Here is a 19,440-nt window from a genome sequence, read left to right on the forward strand (position 1 = left end):
ATTATATCTAGTCATGTCAAATGACAATTATGCCCTTAGTTCAGTTTGCCAGACAATGCTTTGCCAAAAATTTTTTGACCGAAGAAAGAGTAGGCATCTGTAGCATCTGCGACTAGATAGTATAAAACGTCCCTGCGACAAATCTGCCCCGTCTCCAGGGAACGCTTCAAGGTAAGTGTATGAGGTTCGCAGGCTCGCAGGAAGGGGATGGTGCCCTTTTGTGCCACAACATTCCTGCTGCTTCCAGTGCCCATTTCCAGGCGGGCACTCGATTTCTCTGCTCAGGTTTTAAATCTGCTTTCAAGGCACCTGCACGTTTTCACTCTGGATTTCTGTGCAGCAGCAAGTAGGGAGTTGCCATTTCTGCTCTACAGTACTGACCAGCTGCCAGCCTGCAAGCCACCCATCGGGTGTCACAGGAGGTAAGAACCTGATTTATTAGTTCTTCTGGGACAGAGAAAGATGCTTTTGGGTGGGATTTCTGTACAGTTGAGTGACTGGTTCACCCTGTATTTTCAAACCCAATGTGGTCATTGTAGAAGGTGGTGGGGCTCCCAAAGCTGGTAAGGTTTTCAAGTGAATCACAGAATCACAGAACAGCCCAGGTTGGAAGTCACCACGAAAAATCACCTGGTCTAGTCTTTAAGTGGCTGTGTTAGAAGTCTCTGACCAGTGACAGCAGACCAGAAAATCCCCATGGGAACATTCTTCACTTCTGCTTAACCTACCTAACACTGAGTGAGGCATGCTGGCTTCTCAGCTTTGCTGCCACAGCAGTATAACTGGACCAAGATGAGCACAGTAGGAAAAAGTGCAGAACTCAACATCTTGTCTCAGAGCATGTGAATTAATGCGCTGTTTTGTCTGAAATTTGTCAAAAAATCACTGAAAAAGTAAGAATAGAAATATCTGTAAGACAAGCAACCAAGCTCTGCTTGTCCTCTCTGTAAAATGCAACACTCTGGTTTGTTCCCCTTATTGTTTTGCCTGTTCTCTGCCTCACAAAAAATGAAAGCTGCAGTCCTCCTCCTCCGTAAGCCACCACCTATTCCTCCAGAGAAAAATGAAGAACTATTATGTTACTTTCTTGTTTTAGTACTAATATAACACAATATTGAAGGCTGTGTAAACATTAGGTACTTATCTCTATACAGGATAGAAATAAAAAAAAAAAAAAAACACCGTTTTCCTAAGCTGTTCACTGTTCTTTTCTGGGGGAAAAAATGTAAAAGAAGTAATTTTTCAGAGAAATAAATATTGGTTTTAAATTTCCCTGTTTTTTAAATTCCTGAGTTGAGCTTTGAATCTCTGTGTTTAACTTGTTATCCCCTAAAATTATACTGATTTTAAAAAGCAAAAGAAAGTAATAGAAATAAAGAAATGCCAGTGTGTTTTGGAACAGCAGTACTCTTCTTTTAATGGCATTGTAGCCATTTAGGTCTGGATTCAAGAACTCACTAAAATTAGCAAATAATTGTGTCATTAATACAATGATACAAATGTTTTAGATATTGAGCTCAAGTTTTTTCTGTGCAACTCAAGACTGGTGAATGAGCCTTCTGAGCTTTCTGAATTAGTATCACTTGGGAAGAAACTGCACTACAATGATTTCAAGTGAATTTTAAAAGAATGCCTAAGCAGCTGAAAGAGATTTTGCAGTTCCTAACTCCACAGCACAGTGCAGGAATACTTAATTACTGAGCGACTACGGATTATTTCAAATGTGATTTCAGTAAAGTGGAATTTAAGCCTAACAATCTACCAAAATATAATTTTCGCATTTTCCATAAATGTGGAAATACACCAATGCAAAAATATACAATTAATTTAAAAAAAAAGTTATGAATCATATTAATATAGTATCGTTATTTTCCTGCCTTGTGTTCTACTAGCAAGAGCTTAGTTTTTTGATGTATTTGAGTAACACATCTGTTCTTCCACAGTGTTCTCTGCTGACAAGCCCTTCCATCAACAGCAGCCATGTCGTCAGACTCTGAGATGGCGATCTTTGGGGAGGCTGCTCCTTACCTCCGAAAGTCAGAAAAGGAGAGAATCGAGGCCCAGAACAAGCCTTTTGATGCCAAGTCATCCGTCTTCGTGGTGCATCCTAAGGAATCCTTTGTGAAAGGGTCAATCCAGAGTAGGGAATCAGGGAAGGTCACTGTCAAGACTGAAGGTGGAGAGGTGGGTAAAATGCAGGGTTTACAAACAGCATCTAATTCCTACTCTGACATTCGAGCTAATACACATGTACCTTTCTTTACCCTGACAGACCCTGACTGTGAAGGAAGATCAAATCTTCTCCATGAACCCCCCCAAGTACGATAAAATCGAGGACATGGCCATGATGACCCACCTCCACGAACCCGCTGTGCTGTACAACCTCAAAGAGCGTTATGCAGCCTGGATGATCTACGTAAGCACCAGCAGCAGTCTTCCTTTGGGGAGCTGGGAGAACTGCTCTGCCAGGCTCAGGGGAAGGCAACGTGCTGTGTCCTTTCCTCGCAGACCTACTCAGGTCTCTTCTGCGTCACCGTCAACCCCTACAAGTGGCTGCCGGTGTACAACCCGGAGGTGGTGTTGGCCTACAGAGGCAAGAAGCGCCAGGAGGCCCCTCCACACATCTTCTCCATCTCTGACAACGCCTATCAGTTCATGCTGACTGGTGAGTGGCTCCATCTGTCTCAGAAGGACAGTACCATGAATTTCTTGGAAGGGATACTCTGTCCCAGTAGTAGGAGTAGACTTTTTCAAAGCTTTCATGGTACTGATGCATACATACTATTGTGTGTTTTACTATATTCACACCATTGTTTCTGGTCTTTTAAATGAAAGATATTCCTGCATTCAGTGAGGTTTTGTGTAGGTTTGTTTGTTTGGTTGTTTTTTTAAGTCAGACTCACAGCATGGAGTTGAAAGCATTAAACTTACCTGACTATGTTTCATTCTTTCTGTGTTGTTCATTAAGTACTGTTTTTTCTGCTACTTTCACAGATCGCGAGAACCAGTCGATCCTGATCACGTACGTACACTCCCTGCTAGGTCCCCGCGGGGCTGCCCGGTGCCAGGGGATCTCCTGCCTGACCACACGCTCTCTGCTTCTCTCTTTGCTTTGACAGCGGAGAATCCGGCGCAGGGAAGACTGTGAACACAAAGCGTGTCATCCAGTACTTTGCAACAATTGCAGCCAGTGGGGAGAAGAAGAAGGAAGAGCCGGGCAAAATGCAGGTAAATTATTAGATGCTGGCTTGAATCAAAGCTTTTGTCCATTCCTGACTTGATTTTTGGAAAGGATAACCAGCAATATCTATCATCCTGCAGGGAACGCTTGAGGATCAAATCATCAGCGCCAACCCACTGCTGGAGGCCTTTGGAAATGCCAAGACCGTGAGGAACGACAACTCCTCGCGATTTGTGAGTTGTTTAACCAAGTGATTCCTGAAAAATAGTAAACAGGAGTGTATAGCAGTCATTTTTTTCTGTTATTCAGCATCACCTTTTGAAGAGTAATAATGAATTTTCTTATAATGATTTTTCCATTTATTCTAAAAGTAATTCTCCAGCTTTCAAAAACACAGAGGCTCTGAAAAAAATGAATTCTGCTTTACATGGTGATGCAAATTATAATAACAGATGGCATGCTTTTTCTCTTTAATTAATCAGATGCAAAATGACTTGTTTGATAGCAAGACAGATTTAAGCAGCTGAACCAGTTAAACTGCTAATTCCACGTCATTAAGGTGATGGTTCTCTGTATGCAGGATATAGCTAGAAGAGTTTGGGTAACAAAATCGGCCCATTCCTTCTCATTTGTACATTCAACACACACAAAATAATACAGCTGTGCCACTGTTGATTATTTTCATTGTCAACAGTGGAAAAATCACTGATCCTTAAGAAAATGTCTCTAAGAAGAAATCTCGTGCCCAGTGGAGTAAATGGCAAAACTCTTCATTTGAGATATATATTTTATGATGTAAATATTAATAGATTTTTATTCCTTTAAAGGGCAAATTCATCAGAATTCACTTCGGTGCCACAGGAAAACTAGCTTCTGCAGATATTGAAACATGTAAGACACTTTCCTGAACTGTTCCCAATGTATCCATTCACCCATCTCTCCATACAATGCCTGTTCATCCAACCATTTATCTTGCCTCCCTGTTTTTCTTCCCATCTTCTCCCTACTTTTTTTTTGCTATTTTTCTTGTTTCTAATTAATTTTTCACTGCAGATCTGCTGGAGAAGTCCAGAGTCACTTTCCAGCTCAAAGCAGAAAGAAGCTACCACATCTTCTATCAGATCATGTCCAACAAGAAGCCAGAGCTGATAGGTAAAAAGAATTACTAACTTGGAGGAAGATTGCTGAATATCAGATCACATTATTACTTGCTTGACTAAACTAAACTATCCTGGATGTCCCCTCTTCTTATATTCAGACATGCTTCTTATTACCACCAACCCATATGACTACCAGTTTGTGAGTCAAGGAGAAATCACTGTTGCCAGCATTAATGACCAAGAGGAGCTGATGGCTACAGATGTAAGTATAATAAGAATCTAAAATGTTGTACCTATTGTCATCTCTCCCACACAAAGCTTTTCATTTGTTTTTCCTATTGCAGAGTGCCATTGACATCCTGGGCTTCAGTGCTGATGAGAAAACAGCCATTTACAAGCTGACAGGGGCTGTCATGCACTACGGGAACTTGAAGTTCAAGCAGAAACAAAGGGAGGAGCAGGCAGAGCCTGATGGCACAGAAGGTATTAGCAAAGTCTATGGCTGACATGTTAGAAGGACTCAATATTTAGGTTTTTATCTTGAATGAATTAATATTCCTGTCTTTCTGCTATGACTATAACAATAAGTCTTCAGAAAGGGGTGCTTCTTAATTGTTACCTTTAATTTTGAAATTGATTCTCCTTTAGGGATAGAGCTGCAGCTAAAGAATAGAGTACTCAAGTATATGTTTTGGATTGCACTCGGGTGGCCAACCTGAAAACGCTTTGGTGTTTTGGTGCCTGTCCTATGGGTACCAATTAGCTGTGGGCTGAAGTGATGAACTTCAGCTAGCAGGATGAATTTTTAATAAATATATTGTTTCTAGGTGTTTCTGTGTAGATTATAAGAGAGACACAAATAACATTCAGGTGTACTGCCCTGAAAAGCTTTCAAACCAAGTACAGTTTTGTTTTAATGACTGTTGTGCTTTCTCAGAGATCCAGTAAGTAGAATTTTATCAGGAGAACATTCAGTATTGCAGTTGCTTTGGAAAGGGTTCATCACTCAAAATGTTGCATGTCTTGTTAGTCCTAACTTTTCTGTCACTCTTCTTCTACTTAGTTGCTGACAAGGCCGCCTACCTGATGGGTCTGAACTCAGCAGACCTGCTCAAGGCCCTCTGCTACCCCCGAGTCAAGGTTGGGAATGAATATGTGACCAAGGGTCAAACTGTGCAGCAGGTAAGAACCAGGTGATGACTGGGAACATCTGGCTTGTATCACTTACTGTTTGCTCTGGATATTATTTTTATTCTACTCCATTCTTCTTTGCTTTAGGTGAACAATTCGGTGGGTGCTCTGGCTAAGGCTGTCTATGAGAAGATGTTTCTGTGGATGGTTGTTCGCATCAACCAACAGCTGGATACCAAGCAGCCCAGACAGTACTTCATTGGTGTCCTGGACATTGCTGGCTTTGAGATCTTTGATGTAAGGATTCCAGGCTTGAGGACAGGTTTTACAGGGGGAGATTACTATATCTGAAGACTTCCAAGTAATATCTTTCTGAAGGTGACCCATTGACAAACACATATCAGATTAAAGATGTGTAAATTGTTTAAAGGACCAAGGAATGAATAGATAAGTGTTTAATCAGACATATCAAGTATTTAAAAATTGGAGACCAGGGCATACACTCATCTTTTGGTTGAATAAAAAGACGCCAAAGTACTTTGTGAATTTTAAGAAATTCTCTAAGTTTATCTGCTCTGGAAAAATTTCCATTTTCATTATGTAGGTACTTCTTTGGGGAGCTGCATATAGGTCCTGCTATGGTGGAGTCCTGATAGCACAGTTGTGTATCAATGGGAATGATTTCTAAAGTGTTGAGACTGATCAAGAAATGTGCATACATGTTGATGATGGATGTGTGTTGATTTTTTTTTCCACTGGGCAGTTCAACAGCCTGGAGCAGCTGTGCATCAACTTCACCAACGAGAAACTGCAACAGTTCTTCAACCACCACATGTTCGTGCTGGAGCAGGAGGAGTACAAGAAGGAGGGAATTGAATGGACATTCATAGATTTTGGGATGGACCTGGCTGCCTGCATTGAGCTCATTGAGAAGGTAAAATTTTAATTTAAAGTATCTTGTGTTTTCAAGAACTCATTATTTTAAATGGAAAATAGTTAAATGCTCTTAAAAAGAAAAGCATGAGTAACTTCATGCATTCTGTTTTAGTTGTTCAAGTATCTCTTGTTCTGTACTATTTCCTACTACACATTAGGTATATTATGATGTCCACAGATAACTATGAAACGCACTCTTTACACACCTTCTCTCTGTGGGAGGTATCACCACTTGCTTGATTAAAGTTTTTTTTTAATACAGAACAGCTCCTAAAGTAAAATAAAAATATTTTCTTAGAGATCTCGGAATAAAGTTAACTGGACAATACCTTTTTTTTCTAGATTATCCACAGCAAAGTAAGTACAGGACAATCTAGTCAGTGACTGACCTCCGAGTGAAAGAAACTGAAAGAGATTTCTTGCAGCTCTACATAACTCAGGGAGTTGATTGAAAGTGCAAAGCCTGAAGTAAATACACAATTGACAGATTTGTGAAAGATGTTTTTAAATATAATCTTTCTGCTCCTGTTTTTTTAAGATGGCTTTTAGACTAAAAGACATTCCTAAGTCACTGTGCTAAAGAGTGAGCCAAACAGGTAAATGTTTTAAGCTCACTTTTCAGAAATGTGTTTTCCTCATGGCGAGGTTATTGGTTTGGTTTTCTACTTCCTGGTTTTTACTACATTCTCTTTCAGACCAAGTCATGAACATATTATTCTACAGGCGTCTTTCTCTTCTTTATTGTACTATCTTCCAGCCCATGGGCATCTTCTCCATCCTGGAAGAGGAGTGCATGTTCCCCAAGGCAACTGACACCTCTTTCAAGAACAAGCTCTATGACCAACATCTGGGCAAGTCCAGCAACTTCCAGAAGCCCAAACCTGCCAAAGGCAAGGCTGAGGCTCACTTCTCCCTGGTGCACTACGCTGGCACCGTGGACTACAACATCACTGGCTGGCTGGAGAAGAACAAGGACCCCCTGAACGAAACTGTCATTGGGTTGTACCAGAAATCATCTGTGAAGACACTGGCTTTACTTTTTGCCTCCTACGGTGGAGCAGAAGCAGGTCAGTTTTCTAATTTTTTTTTTCCCCCGGCAACATCTGTGATATGTAAATGTGCAACAAAAAAGATAACTCTTTTTGGTTTTATAGAGGCTAGTGGTGGTGGTGCTGGTGGTGGAAAGAAGGGTGGCAAGAAGAAGGGTTCTTCTTTCCAGACTGTCTCAGCTCTTTTCCGGGTAAAGTATGAATTTCATTATCTGTAAAGTAAAATGAACATAGTTTCAAATGTGAGCTATCTATACTCCTGTTCTCATGACCTTGGTTTTATTATGAAACAGTATGTAGAAGTTATTCACTGCCATTTCCTAGTAATTATTGGTTCACATTTGGGATTTATTTCCAGAAGACTTCAGCTGATCCCCTGAATTGCTTTTAAAACTTCACTTGCATTCTTTGTGAAAAAGTTTTACAGAATCTGAGGTATAATATAAATATTAATCCTATAGAGGCTTATGTTAAGCTATTTACACAATATTGCTTTATTTCCTCCAGACTAAGGTGTAGAATACTAAACTTTCTTTTAATTAGACTACTTAAGTGTATAGAAGGTTTGATCAAATATAAATGTTGAATTTGAAAGCTCCTTCCTCCTAAGATTCATTTTATTAGTTCCTTGACATATAGACACAGAGTATACAGAAGTAAATGTTTTAATCTAAGCTGCCACACATGATCCCACAGGAGAACCTAAACAAGCTGATGACCAATCTACGGAGCACTCACCCCCATTTTGTCCGTTGCATCATCCCCAATGAAACAAAAACACCTGGTAAGAACCTCAAGCAGAGAGAATCCATAGTGTGAAGCAGCCATTATCCTCTGTGCCTTATAATGAAGTACCAAATATTTGTCTTAACTGCTTAGGTGCCATGGAGCATGAACTGGTACTTCACCAGCTGCGCTGTAACGGCGTGCTGGAAGGCATCAGAATCTGCAGGAAAGGTTTCCCCAGCAGAGTCCTCTATGCTGACTTTAAACAGAGGTAAGAGCACTCCACTTCTCTGCATCATTAAAAGTAATGCTGGTTCACTCATGTAGGTTCATTCGGGCTGGACTCTTGTCAACAATAGCCATATATAAGCTGGCGGTGTTCAGTAGTTTAAGCGTGTTGGCTGTGGAAAAATAATCTCATCCCCCTCTTTCTCTCATTCTGCAGATACAAGGTGCTTAATGCCAGTGCCATCCCAGAGGGACAGTTCATCGACAGCAAGAAGGCTTCTGAGAAGCTTCTTGGGTCAATCGATGTGGACCACACTCAGTACAAATTTGGCCACACTAAGGTACAATCCCCTCTTGTTTCACCCACTGTGTGCCTGTGCTTTGCTCTACCTGACAATGATGTGCTCCAACATTCCCTTTCTCAAGGTGTTCTTCAAAGCTGGGCTGCTGGGACTCCTGGAGGAGATGAGGGATGAGAAGCTGGCACAGCTCATCACCCGCACACAGGCCAGGTGCAGGGGCTTCCTGATGAGAGTGGAGTACCAGAGAATGGTGCAGAGAAGGTACATCTTCAGTTAATGTCACTGTACTTGGGGGAAAGTGTTTAACACTTGTCATACTGAAAATATTCAGTGTGTATTTTAATTATGCTTCAGAGAGTCCATCTTCTGCATCCAGTACAATGTCCGTGCATTCATGAATGTGAAGCACTGGCCCTGGATGAAGTTGTTCTTCAAGATCAAGCCCTTGCTGAAGAGCGCAGAATCTGAGAAGGAGATGGCCAACATGAAACAAGAGTTTGAAAAAACCAAGGAAGATCTTGCGAAGTCTGAGGCAAAGAGGAAGGAGCTGGAGGAGAAAATGGTGAAACTGCTGCAGGAGAAAAATGACCTGCAGCTCCAAGTGCAGGCTGTGAGTAACATTATTTTACTCTTTTGTTGTTGTTGTTTTGTTTTGTTTTGTTTTTTAATATGAGAAATTAGTAAATATGATGTAACTCTTCTTTCATACTACAAAATTCTCAAATTGCACACTAAACTGCCTTACAAAATATTTTAACCTGGATTCCCTGTAACTAGGTAAATTTCTGGCCACATTCTTTCTCCTCTCATTCTCACTGTTGCAAAGTGGAGTTTGAGCTAAATAATTACTTTTTAGTCTAATTGCCTATATGTACATGTTTTCATGTGAGTTCATGACATGGATTTTTTGGAGGCAGGACAGTGATTCAATTGACCAATTTCTCTGCCTTAATTCAGTTGTCGAAATGAAGTACCTATTGCCATTTCTTATGGCATATCTGACCTGAGCTCCTGTAGCTTCTGCTCCGAGAATGAACAGATACACCTTACAGCCTACGACACAAGTGCCAGCCTTGCGCTTTTGTCTCTAATGACATTTGGTATCTCAGAAAAATTAGGCTACATTTAGGCAAATACCCCTGAGCTGAAGTGTTGATTTCATGGAAAGATGAATCTTGTTCTCGTGTCAACTGGCTGTATTTGGTGGGAATAAATATACTAATGGGAGTTTCAAATACTTTATCAGTGGTGGAATTATTTACATTTCTCGTTACTTCCACGTAAAGGAGAAAAGGAAAACATCAATTAAAACCAAGAAACCCACTGACATAACTGAAATTAAAAAGATGAAATGTAATGAAGCTAGCCACAGCATCTGAAGATGAAAAAAGTCAGAAAACCCTAAAATTTATTAAAAACTTATTCTAAATTTGTACTTTGTAATGTAATGTAATTGCACAGTAATCTTTTCCCAAAAAGTAATCTCAAAATTCTCACTGACTCATACCTGTTACTTCAGCATTAAACGAGGTTTCCTGTATTTTTGAACCAGGAAGCTGATGCTTTGGCTGATGCTGAGGAAAGATGTGACCAGCTCATCAAAACCAAAATCCAGTTGGAAGCCAAAGTAAAGGAGGTGACTGAGAGGGCTGAGGATGAGGAAGAAATTAATGCTGAGCTGACAGCCAAGAAGAGGAAACTGGAGGATGAATGTTCAGAGCTGAAGAAGGATATTGATGACCTTGAACTAACATTAGCCAAGGTTGAGAAGGAAAAACATGCCACAGAAAATAAGGTACACACATGGGGGGGTCAGGTAAAGGGCGAAGACATCACTGGTTTTCAGAGTAAGAGGCTCCTACAGTAAGACATGTTGACTTTGGAAAGTTTTGACATGGACCTTGTCAGAGCATCCAAAGGATACATGAAACACCTGGCAAAACACTGAAGACTGAAAATGTCACTGTACCAGTGAACATGTTTTTAAAATATGTTGACACTTGCTCATATTTGTAGGTGAAAAACCTCACAGAGGAGATGGCAGCTCTGGACGAGACCATTGCCAAGCTGACAAAAGAGAAGAAAGCCCTCCAAGAGGCCCACCAGCAGACACTGGATGACCTGCAGGCAGAAGAGGACAAAGTCAATACACTGACCAAAGCCAAGACCAAGCTGGAGCAGCAAGTGGATGATGTAAGCACAGATATATTGGGGGAGATCAAGGCTGTTACATGACCAGTTGAGCACTGATGGTTTTCTCTTTAGCTGGAAGGGTCCCTGGAACAAGAGAAGAAGCTGCGCATGGACCTTGAGAGAGCTAAGAGGAAACTGGAAGGAGACCTGAAGCTGGCCCAAGACAGCATAATGGATTTGGAAAATGATAAGCAGCAGCTGGATGAGAAACTGAAGAAGTAAGTGTGGCTGTGGGGCATCTGAGTGCTGGGCTGGTCACACTTGTCTTTTTTCTTTGAGCTCTAACATGGTTTGTTTTGCCCAAAGGAAAGACTTTGAAATCAGTCAGATCCAGAGCAAAATTGAGGATGAGCAAGCCCTGGGCATACAATTACAGAAGAAGATCAAGGAGCTGCAGGCAAGTCTCTGTTCCTTCCCCTCCCTCTCCCAGTCTCAGGTCAGGTAGGAGAAGACCTGAGTGTGAAGGGTCCCTAATGTTCCACAGGCCCGTATTGAGGAACTGGAGGAGGAAATTGAGGCCGAGCGAACCTCTCGGGCAAAAGCCGAGAAGCATCGGGCTGACCTCTCCAGGGAGCTGGAGGAGATCAGCGAGCGCCTGGAAGAAGCAGGAGGGGCTACGGCAGCTCAGATTGAGATGAACAAGAAGCGTGAGGCAGAGTTTCAGAAGATGCGTCGCGACCTGGAAGAGGCCACGCTGCAGCACGAAGCCACGGCTGCCGCCCTGCGCAAGAAGCACGCGGACAGCACAGCTGAGCTTGGGGAGCAGATCGACAACCTGCAGCGAGTGAAGCAGAAGCTGGAGAAGGAGAAGAGCGAGCTGAAGATGGAGATTGACGACTTGGCCAGTAACATGGAGTCTGTCTCCAAGGCCAAGGTATTGAATATTATACTGAAAAAAACCTTTTAAAAAATAATGCTAAAACACATATTTTTAAAATGTGGTCAGGTTGCAATATAACTGTCTCTGTATAAAACTGTATTTCTAACCTTCTGATTCCAATGAGCAGCATCTAGTTTGCAACTCTGTTCATGCTTTTCTTTTGAGAATCATGATGTTCAGAATAAGGAGTCCAGATACTAATCTCCTTTCATTCTCTTTGATTTCCACAGGCAAATCTGGAGAAGATGTGCCGCACACTGGAAGACCAGCTAAGTGAGATTAAGACAAGGGAAGAGGAGCATCAGCGCATGATCAATGACCTCAATGCTCAAAGAGCTCGTCTACAGACAGAGTCAGGTCAGAGAACCTCCTCTCTGCTGTGGAATGGGACAGTATTCTAAAACAGTTTGTTTCTTTCACAAATGACAATGAAAATATTTCCTTCATGTGTGTTTTCCTAGGTGAATATTCACGCCAGGTGGAGGAGAAAGATGCTCTAATTTCCCAGCTGTCAAGAGGCAAGCAGGCATTCACCCAACAGATTGAGGAACTCAAGAGGCACTTAGAGGAAGAGATAAAGGTGAGGAGTTTTCCTACACTGCCTAGTGGGAACTGGGTTGGTTTAGCACAAGCCATACTGGGAGGAGATTTTTATTTCTACAAGAAGTGAGACTAGTGGATTTTGTCATTCAGACTTACATCCTTCACTGCAAACATCCATACCTTTGCAACAGCGTTTTTTTTTACAGTGTTAAATTAATTCATTGGAAGAGATTTCCCAGAATATTGACATTTTTCCTCGCCATCTCACTTGCTACCCAGGCCAAGAACGCCCTGGCCCACGCCCTGCAGTCTGCTCGCCACGACTGTGACTTGCTCCGGGAACAATATGAGGAGGAGCAGGAAGCCAAGGGGGAGCTGCAGCGTGCGCTGTCCAAGGCCAACAGCGAAGTGGCCCAGTGGAGAACCAAATACGAGACTGACGCTATTCAGCGCACGGAGGAGCTGGAGGAGGCCAAGTACGTGGGGAAATTGGGGAAGACAAAGAAGGGGTAGACTAACAAGAGAAATTTGAAGACAAAGCTGCAATATTGTCAGAAAAGGTTAAAGCTGTACCTTAAGATAACATAAGGGCTGAGGAAAAGCATATTCTACAAAGTGTGGGGTTTAGAAAATGTAGAGAAAAATACGCCCCTGACTCCCTGAATAAGAAATGGGAAAAAGATGACTGGCTGGGAGAGGACTTGCGCTGTCTGTACATAGGATACTCAATCAATGAAGCAATAAAATGTCCTGGTTTGCCCATCATCCACATACCATAGCCTCCTCTTTGCTATCAAACCAAGAGCTGTCTTTACCACCTCCCAGGAAGAAGCTGGCACAGCGCCTGCAAGAGGCAGAGGAACATGTTGAGGCTGTGAATGCCAAATGTGCCTCCCTGGAAAAGACAAAGCAGAGGCTGCAGAATGAAGTGGAGGACCTGATGATTGATGTGGAGCGATCAAATGCTGCCTGTGCAGCTCTGGATAAGAAGCAGAAGAACTTTGACAAGGTCTTTTGGGCTCCAGACCTGGGGTTTCTGGGAAGAGCATCCCCTCCTGATGGCCACATCCAAACTCACACCTGGTTTCTCTTCAGATCCTGGCAGAATGGAAGCAGAAGTACGAGGAGACACAGGCTGAGCTGGAAGCCTCTCAGAAGGAGTCTCGCTCTCTCAGCACGGAGCTCTTTAAGATGAAGAATGCCTATGAGGAGTCCTTGGACCACTTGGAAACGCTGAAGCGGGAGAACAAGAACTTGCAGCGTAAGTGCCTGGCCCTCTGCTCCTGGCAGGGCTTTCTCCCTGTCCAGCACTACGCACCGCTCCACATGGGTCTGTGCCTGCAGGTGGGCAGGGATGTCTGTCACCTTGGTGTGACAGGGCCCTTCCCGTTGTGCTCTGTGCCTGACCATGCCATTGGTGTTTGTTCCCACAGAGGAGATTTCTGACCTCACGGAGCAGATTGCAGAGGGAGGAAAGGCGATTCACGAGCTGGAGAAAGTCAAGAAGCAGATTGAGCAGGAGAAATCTGAAATCCAGGCTGCTCTGGAGGAAGCTGAGGTACAGGCCAATGATCACTGGTGTCTGCACTAAAAATATAAGCAATGGGGACACATGAATAAAAAATTTTTGGTCCCCCTCTGTTCTGGCTGGAGAGTGCAGTCAGCTGAGATTTCGTGAAATACACTGTAACTGCCTAGAAAGGAAACTGTATTTTTATCAATGTTATGAATGTTTGTGTCCACTTGTCCAGGCCTCCCTGGAACATGAAGAGGGGAAGATCCTGCGCCTCCAGCTTGAGCTCAACCAGGTGAAGGCGGAGATTGACAGGAAGATAGCAGAGAAAGATGAGGAGATCGACCAGATGAAGAGAAACCACCTCAGAATTGTGGAGTCCATGCAGAGCACTCTGGATGCTGAGATCAGGAGCAGGAATGAAGCCCTGAGGCTGAAGAAGAAGATGGAGGGAGACCTGAATGAAATGGAGATCCAGCTGAGCCATGCCAACCGCGTGGCTGCAGAGGCACAGAAGAACCTGAGAAACACACAGGGAGTGCTCAAGGTATGTTAAGCTAAGGGTGTACATATATGTGTCTAGCTTGTCTAATATCATATAACCATTGAATTATAGTATAGTTTGGTTAAAGATAATCTAGTCCAACCCCTCTGCTGTGGGCAAGGACATCTTTTACTAGATCAAACTGCCCAAGGCTTTAGGAACCTGACCCTTGACATAACCAATGATGTGGCAACCACAATGTCCTCTGGATACCAGGGAAAAGTAATCAGCACCTCACCTTTTACTTTCCCTGCTCAGGTCGTCCCTCAGTGCCCTTCTCTCCAAACTAGACCTCAGCTACTCTTCAGAGGATATGCCTTCCAGCCCATTCACTAGCTTTGTTGCCCTCCTCTAGATGCATTCCAATACCTTAACGTTCTCTTTAAATTGAGGGACCTGGATTCATTACAGATTCATTCACCTGTGCTCATTTCTTGAGGCCACAGAAAAGCTTAGTACAACAGAAATTCAGCTCAAACTGTGCCTTAGCTTTCCTGATGCTACCCCTACACATCTGGGCAGCATCTCTATATTCTTCCCAGGATACATCTCTGGTGCCACAGCCTATGCATTTCCTTCTTATACTTTGGTTTGACCAGGAGGTCCTTACTCAGCCATGTTATTCTCCTGCCTTTTTTGCCTTATTGCTTACACATGGGAATTGAGAGATCATTGACTCTGAGAAAAATGTTCTTAAAGAGCTGCCACCTCTTTTCCTTTATCCCCAAGGGCAGTTTCCCAGGGGGTCACACCGAGTAATTTCTTAAATAACTAAAAGTCCACTCTCCTAAAATTCAGGGTCTTGACCTTACACTTCATCTGGCCCATATTCCTCAAGATTATGAATACGACTACGGCATGATCACTGCAACCCAGGCTGTTACCAGCCTTGATATCTCTAGTTAGTTTGTCTGTGCTGGTCAGGTGAATCCCATCAGCTCCTAACAATCCAAGCTTCTTAAAGGTAGGTCCATGATCATAGAAGCCAAAACCTTGAATATGGCACAGGTTAGAGAGCCAGGCATTCAACTGCTCAATTTTTCTCCTCCTTTCTGAACTCCTTCCCCTGACTAGAAGGATAGAGGAGAACACCACCTGTGCTCCAGATCGTTTAGACATTGCTCTGAGGGACATAATCTCTATTGATGGTTATAAATTGCCTTGTTGCAATATCATTAAAATCTACATGGAATACTAGGAGCAGTTGATAATCTGAAAGGTTCACCAGGCTTGGCAGCCTCTCAGTAACATCACAAATGAGAGATCCCCCTAGGAAGCAAACTTCTCTAGGGAAATTGTCTGGAGGGTGAATGAGTGTTTCGGTGTCTCTCAGTGAGGGATCTCCAATTACTAATACCTTACGTGCTTTTGTAGCTGCATTGATTCTAATGCAAGTGGGTAGATGGATCAACTACACATGGCTGACTTTTTGTTGATAATGTTAGTCATATGCTCTTCATTTTTCAGCCTCAGGATATTGTGTCTGCTATTTAAGGGTTAATCAGAGGACAGGGAAAGGTTCTTTATTCTGCCCCAAGTAGAGGCAAAGGTCCAGTTTCCTTCATTTTGTAAGTCACTTGTGCCAATCAGCTGGAGTTGGAATTCACGCTTACCCTCCTGTTTCACAGCCTTAAATTTACACAGGACTGTCTCTAAGTCTGGGACAGTGCACAGTCCCATGTACCAGTCTCTTGCTCTTAGATACATATATGCTGTGCATATGCTGACGTAATAACCCTGCATATAAACATATATCATATCTATAAATAGAAATATTATACTCGCATAAAAATTATTGATGTGGTAATTGCCATTGTGCAATAGTGCTGTGCTGCCTTATAATTTTTTCTTTCCTCTATTAAAGGATACCCAGATACACTTGGATGATGCCCTCAGAACACAGGAGGACCTGAAGGAGCAGGTGGCCATGGTGGAGCGCAGAGCAAACCTGTTGCAGGCTGAAATTGAGGAGCTACGGGCAGCTCTGGAGCAGACCGAGCGGTCAAGAAAACTGGCTGAGCAGGAACTGATGGATGCAAGTGAGAGAGTTCAGCTCCTCCACACTCAGGTTAGAATCACAAGATGCAAAATCTCAAGAGGCTGATTTTATTCCATATCGAGATTTTTCATCTGTGTAAATTCTTATCTCCTGTAAGAAAAAGCTTAAACTGAATCAGACTTATTATTTTTGTACAAAAAACTGGATTATAGCTAAATGAACAGGATGGAATTAACAGCAGGAATTGCTTCTTAAAATTTTAAAACTCTCTAATATCTATCTATGACCTAACAAGATCCATCATTGCAAAGATGATGTTAATATTAGATATATAGATGATAACTTTAAATCTAAATAGTATATCTCTAAAATAAGTGTTATTTTTTAAACTAACTAGACAGTATTTTTTGTTGTTACACAGAACACCAGCTTAATCAACACCAAGAAGAAGCTGGAAACAGACATTGCCCAAATTCAGAGTGAAATGGAGGATACGATCCAGGAAGCCCGCAATGCTGAAGAGAAGGCCAAGAAGGCCATCACAGACGTGAGTCGGGGGCTCCTTTCATTGCTGATGCTGGATATAATTCTCCTTCAAACTGTGTCCAGCCCCCAAATGGACTTGACCCTTTGCTCTCCTCAGGCAGCCATGATGGCAGAAGAGCTGAAGAAGGAGCAGGACACCAGCGCCCACCTGGAGAGGATGAAGAAGAACCTGGACCAGACGGTGAAGGACCTGCAGCTCCGTCTGGACGAGGCTGAGCAGTTGGCCCTGAAGGGAGGCAAGAAGCAAATCCAGAAGCTGGAGGCCAGAGTGCGTAGGGCTGCTCTTTGTACATGAGTGAACATGTCACATAAGCAGCCATCAGGGAAGCTCCAAAGATGGGCTTGTCCTTGCAGGTGCGGGAGCTGGAAGGGGAGGTTGATGCTGAGCAGAAGCGCAGCGCTGAAGCCGTGAAGGGTGTGCGCAAGTACGAGAGGAGGGTGAAGGAGCTGACCTACCAGGTAAGGAAGGAGGTCTCCTTGGACTGACAGTCTTCTCACTGCAAGTCAAATTTCGCACAACTATCCCCACGGTGAATTGTTTACTCTGTGTGGTGGGAAACCAATAATTCATTATCCCTCCTCTTCATCAACTGCTTTAGTCTGAGGAAGACCGTAAGAATGTTCTCAGGCTTCAGGATCTGGTGGACAAACTGCAAATGAAGGTGAAATCCTACAAGAGGCAAGCTGAGGAGGCTGTAAGTATTGCTTGGAGAATGGGCAAGTGCCACCTTCCATCAGGGCAGCTTGCTCATTGAGCTGACATTGAGCACCAGGAAAGGAGCCTGAAAGAAAGATCCAAGAATCAACAGTCCTGGCCATGCCATTTCACTATGGTGTCATGAGGCCTTGCTGAGTTCTGGGCACCCTGTGATTGGGGATGAGGTGGGGGAAGTCCTGTATCCTGTTTTGTACAGGCAGTCAGACTAAAAAAACACAGGGGCCACATCCACTGACTGAGAAATTCATGCATCTCTGCTGCTGATCAACAGCAGAAGGCTTCAGGGTGTTTCTCAACCTAATAAAGCACACTGATAGCTGGGTAGCACATAGTAGCAGAATAAGTACAAAAATGGCACACTCAAGTGAAGAAATAGGGGGTCAGGACTGACACAGTACTGGTGAAGCTTGTTCTAGTTGGGTCCTGAGTCAGGGAGGATGAGGAGGTCTGTGTGAGGTTTATGTGTAAGCAGAGGTGGGTGGGGGATGGAGCTCTGGACCTTCCCCTTGAGAAGTCCCAGAGCCACACAAGGCCGAGGTGCAGCAGGAGTGGAAGCCCTGCCCTGGGCTCCTCACCACCAACTCCCTCTCTCCACACAGGAGGAACTGTCCAATGTCAACCTCTCCAAGTTCCGCAAGATCCAGCACGAGCTGGAGGAAGCCGAGGAGCGGGCTGACATTGCAGAGTCGCAGGTCAACAAGCTCCGAGTGAAGAGCCGGGAGTTTCATGGCAAGAAGATAGGAGAGGAAGAGTGAGGATGTTATAAGGCAAAAAAGTGAACCAAGGGATGCGCAAAATGTGAAGCTCTTGGTCACTTTCTTCTGTAATTAGTCTTTGGAATCCTGTAACTGTGTAGAGAATAAAGATGGTAGATTCCTATGCATACACAGCAAAAGTGCTTTTGGACATTACAGTTCAATTCTGCAGTTACCTTTGCTTGGGGCGTTTTCAAATGAAATATTATATTTCACTTTAGCCCTTGAATAGCACTAGGGTCTTAATTATCCTATCCACAGTATTTTTCCACTCTTTCTATTGCATTACTGGGTAGGGTATAATACAATTTTAGTTCCCCTGTTGGCAACTGGAGACGATCAGGACAAAGGCAAGATGAGAACCTTGCCTGTCCTGACACAGCAAAAATGTTTATGCCTTGGGAAGTCATCTTTCTAAATGAGTGCAGTACACAAAGGCTCTTTTTGCTGGTCCCATTCTCATTTGGACAAGTTGTATTTAGAGACATTTTACCTCATTAAAAATAAATAAATAAATAAATAAATAAATAAATAAATAAATAAATAAATAAATAAATCTAGATCCCTAAAGGCAACTGGATGTCTCTGAGTCCTCACAGAAAAACTTACAAAAGGACAGAAGTGTTATCTTCTTTGAACCGACAGATGATGACACGAACTCTAGAGAGTGGCTTTTTATTCAGCAAAATTAAAGACCGGGCAGAGCTTTTTTAGAGAAGAATTTATTAACAATGAGTAATAAAGCAAAACAAATAATGTATTTGTGTAAGAGGACATCACAGTTCCTTACTTTCTCTGATAGACAAAGAAGCCAATATTGAGACAGAATGCTTCTGTTGTAAATGAAATGAAGATTCATGAAGAGGTTGGTAGATGTAAATGTGAACAAGAGGACTCGCTATGGGATATACCCCAACCAATGTAACATGTAACGCCAACAGAACAAGCTAGGAACTGCTGCAGTGCTGTACACGGTTTTCCGGTGCTGGAAAATTAATATAAGACTACGATAAGCTTTTGTGTCAAGGAATAAGGTAGAGTTATGTGTAAATACAAAAAGCTAAAGGAACAAGTTTTGATCATGTAAGATAAGACT

General features: G+C 42.8%; 1 protein-coding gene across 1 annotated transcript; it reads left to right on the top strand.

Annotated features, from left to right (window-relative positions):
- The first annotated feature begins 233 nt into the window (after positions 1-233).
- Positions 234-18,484, top strand: LOC136109514 (myosin heavy chain, skeletal muscle, adult-like). The gene is made up of 39 exons (XM_065852243.2): positions 234-422; positions 1,944-2,184; positions 2,273-2,416; positions 2,509-2,665; positions 2,995-3,022; positions 3,120-3,228; positions 3,322-3,414; positions 4,009-4,072; positions 4,235-4,333; positions 4,440-4,543; positions 4,626-4,764; positions 5,345-5,463; positions 5,560-5,709; positions 6,176-6,346; positions 7,106-7,415; positions 7,503-7,588; positions 8,094-8,181; positions 8,277-8,394; positions 8,569-8,692; positions 8,778-8,914; positions 9,008-9,263; positions 10,206-10,448; positions 10,670-10,846; positions 10,919-11,064; positions 11,153-11,243; positions 11,331-11,720; positions 11,957-12,083; positions 12,188-12,306; positions 12,549-12,745; positions 13,095-13,278; positions 13,365-13,530; positions 13,703-13,827; positions 14,021-14,329; positions 16,191-16,394; positions 16,747-16,872; positions 16,969-17,139; positions 17,226-17,330; positions 17,471-17,566; positions 18,189-18,484. The coding sequence occupies exons 2-39, from the start codon at positions 1,981-1,983 to the stop codon at positions 18,342-18,344; spliced, it is 5,832 nt and encodes a 1,943-aa protein (XP_065708315.1). The 5' UTR covers positions 234-422; positions 1,944-1,980; the 3' UTR covers positions 18,345-18,484.
- Positions 18,485-19,440: the final 956 nt, after the last annotated feature.

Source organism: Patagioenas fasciata, chromosome 18, assembly GCF_037038585.1.
Source record: "Patagioenas fasciata isolate bPatFas1 chromosome 18, bPatFas1.hap1, whole genome shotgun sequence".
In the NCBI taxonomy this organism is placed as follows: Eukaryota; Metazoa; Chordata; class Aves; order Columbiformes; family Columbidae; genus Patagioenas; species Patagioenas fasciata.

What these genes read in the sequence shown, in the direction of transcription:
- LOC136109514 (XM_065852243.2), top strand. Translation starts at nt 1,981, where the DNA reads ATGTCGTCAGACTCTGAGATGGCGATCTTTGGGGAGGCTGCTCCTTAC. An exon ending in GCATTGAGCTCATTGAGAAG is followed by an intron (nt 6,347 to 7,105) that starts GTAAAATTTTAA and finishes ACTATCTTCCAG; the next exon opens with CCCATGGGCATCTTCTCCAT. An exon ending in CTGGATGAGAAACTGAAGAA is followed by an intron (nt 11,065 to 11,152) that starts GTAAGTGTGGCT and finishes TTTTGCCCAAAG; the next exon opens with GAAAGACTTTGAAATCAGTC.